Raw genomic sequence first — 2500 nt, forward strand, 5'->3', positions numbered from 1 at the left:
ATCAAAGCGGTCAGCATACAAACAAGTTAGAGGGGTTCACCTTTAAAGGGGCAATCTGGGATTGGCACATGCATTTTCTGGACTTTTATATGAATAATATCTAGCGATTGTTTCTTGAAGAATATAACTTAGAAATGTCCAACGATCTTAGTCCAAGTGTCTTACCCAAAATATAGGCTTGTTTTACTCCATTGTTCGTAAACAATGGAATGTGAACAAACAGTGTGTAACGTGGTTAAAAGTATCATTGTGATTTCATGGATGGTCCGTTCTTGCATCCGTACCTCCGTCTCTGAGTCTGAGAGTCCTTATATCTCTGCCACCCCATCTTGTCAGCTGGTCATGGGGAGACTGTTTTGTTGATGTTTGAATCCCAGATTGCCCCTTTAATGTGTATAGTATGTTTGTTATTATATTCAAATCTCTCTCCCCCTCCTCCTCTTCCCCCCCCCCCCTCCTCCTCCCCCCCCCCCCCCCCCCCCCAGTAAAGACTACCCAGTGGTCCCTCGCAGTGCGGTGCGTCAGAGGGTGTGCTCCAATGGGAGCCCGTTCCAGGGGGAGGGCCGGGGGCTGGGTCCGCCTGAGGGGGTCCGACCCCCCTACCCCTGTGATAATGGGGTGAGCAGCACTACCCAGGAGCTCCTCACCCCCCCATCAGCCCTGTACGCACTCCCCCACCCTCACCCCCAACAGCGGCCACACCCACAGGTGTACCACTGTGCCAAGAGGAAAGGTATGATGAAGGTCTACGCCCTCAGTGGTCGAAACACTGAACAGTCCATTTCAAAGAACCAGTTCTTTTCATATGATTCAGTCCTGATTCTCTGTCTCTCTCCACAGTGGAGGATGACAGCCCCACAGCAGACCAGCAGTACAGGAAGTCCTTCATTGAGAGTTCGCCTGGCGAGGACGAGTCCTACTATCATCACCCATCTGTTTACCCCCCTCCCCCTCCCCCAGGTCTCCCCCACAACCCTCCCCCTCCCCCAGGTCTCCCCCACAACCCTCCCCTCGGCCTCTCTGACTCCCCGTACAGTTCTGAGGTAGGACAGCGGCAGGCCTGTATGTTTGCCGCCTTGGAGTCAAGACTGGAGGATCTGAACTGTACATCCTGGTCCTACAGCTGCCCTTTGACTCCTGCCATGACCCCCATGACCCCTCCTGACCCCTACCCACCTTTCAACCACCACCACCCCTACAGCTCCAGCCCCCAGGGATCTCGGCTCAGTGCTGTGGCCCACCAGGGCTCCCCTCCGCTGGGGGAATCTCTCTCTCATGGCTCCTTCCAGACCCACAGCTCCGGACCCCCTCAGACACCCCAACACTCCCACACCAGGCAGCTCAGCCCGCCCCTGAGAGAGTACCCCCGCTACCCCCCCACCCTCTCCCCTCCCAGCTACCACACACTACACACACGCACACACGCAGGGGGAGGGGTCTCAGAGTGGAGCGAAGCTACCTGATTGGACCAAAGGGTATAGCAGAAGAAAGACCTTGACTAATCAATGAGGATTCTATGTCTGCAATTCAAATGACACCTATGCTTATAAATTGCTCTGGTCCTGGTGCACTCTGTGGAGAATAGGGTGTCATTTGAGATTTCCCCCATGTGCGTGAGAAGTGTGGTCCTATGCTGTGTGAAGGGGTTTCATTGGCCAGTTATGTTCCTCCCCTGTGCTGTTAATGGAACCAGAGGCTGATCACCCATACCGGAGCAAAGCATCCCTATGAACTTTACTGACGTCCTGATTATCCCCCTCCTGACCCGAGACAATGTTTTATGAACGTGTGCGATCTCTGTGGGCTCGGCCAGCCTGTCCTATGAGGATTCCTGTGTCAGTGGTTCCCAGTTTGGTTTTGCATTGGGACCCACCATCAGACAAAACCAGTCTCTCATCACCCCCGAGAGGGACTGACTCCCCCATACACTCTGTTACCCTACACACCCTCCCCCTCCCCATACCCAGTCTAATGTTTGTATTAAGGCAGTTGGCCATTTCTGGACTCCTGTTAACTGACTGTGTTTCCATCCAACCATGTTCATTTTATTTAGAGACCAAATGATCTTAGCCTTCACAGTGGAGCCTGAGGGGGACTTCTCTCTCTCTCTCTCTCTCTCTCTCTCTCTCTCTCTCTCTCTCTCTCTCTCTCTCTGTCTCTCTCTCTGTCTCTCTCTCTGTCTCTCTCTCTGTCTCTCTCTCTCTCTGGCTAAGCACTTCTCTTCTGGTCTCATTTAGAGGGAAAAGGCATCTGTGTGCGTGTGTGCGTGTGTGTGTGTGTGTGTGTGTGTGTGTGTGTGTGTGTGTATGTGTGCCTGCTCAGCTCAGCTCAAGGCTGCTATGAGTTAATTCCCAGTGAGTGGGGCTGTAGAGGCCTCCAGCGCCGCACCAGAGAGATAAACAGTTTGTTTAGATGACGCTGCAGGGTGGAAGACCTGCACACACAGTTCCGGTGCATTCTGGGTAACTGCACATCTCAGCGTCATGTAGCTGTCACCGCT

The 2500-nt window shown here is 53.4% G+C and overlaps 1 protein-coding gene across 1 annotated transcript in view; it reads left to right on the top strand.

Moving 5' to 3' along the window:
* Nucleotides 1-1463, top strand: part of tbx5b (T-box transcription factor 5b) — a gene marked incomplete at both ends in the record, with an annotated part of 9989 nt that extends 8526 nt beyond the window's left edge. The window contains 2 exons of the mRNA XM_083672677.1: nt 486-733; nt 841-1463. Coding sequence (XP_083528803.1) covers nt 486-733; nt 841-1463 — 871 coding nt within the window. The remainder of the gene's footprint in view (nt 1-485; nt 734-840) is intronic.
* Nucleotides 1464-2500: the final 1037 nt, after the last annotated feature.

The sequence above is a fragment of the Argentina silus genome (genome assembly GCF_951799395.1).
Source record: "Argentina silus genome assembly, chromosome: 7".
NCBI lineage: Eukaryota > Metazoa > Chordata > Actinopteri > Argentiniformes > Argentinidae > Argentina > Argentina silus.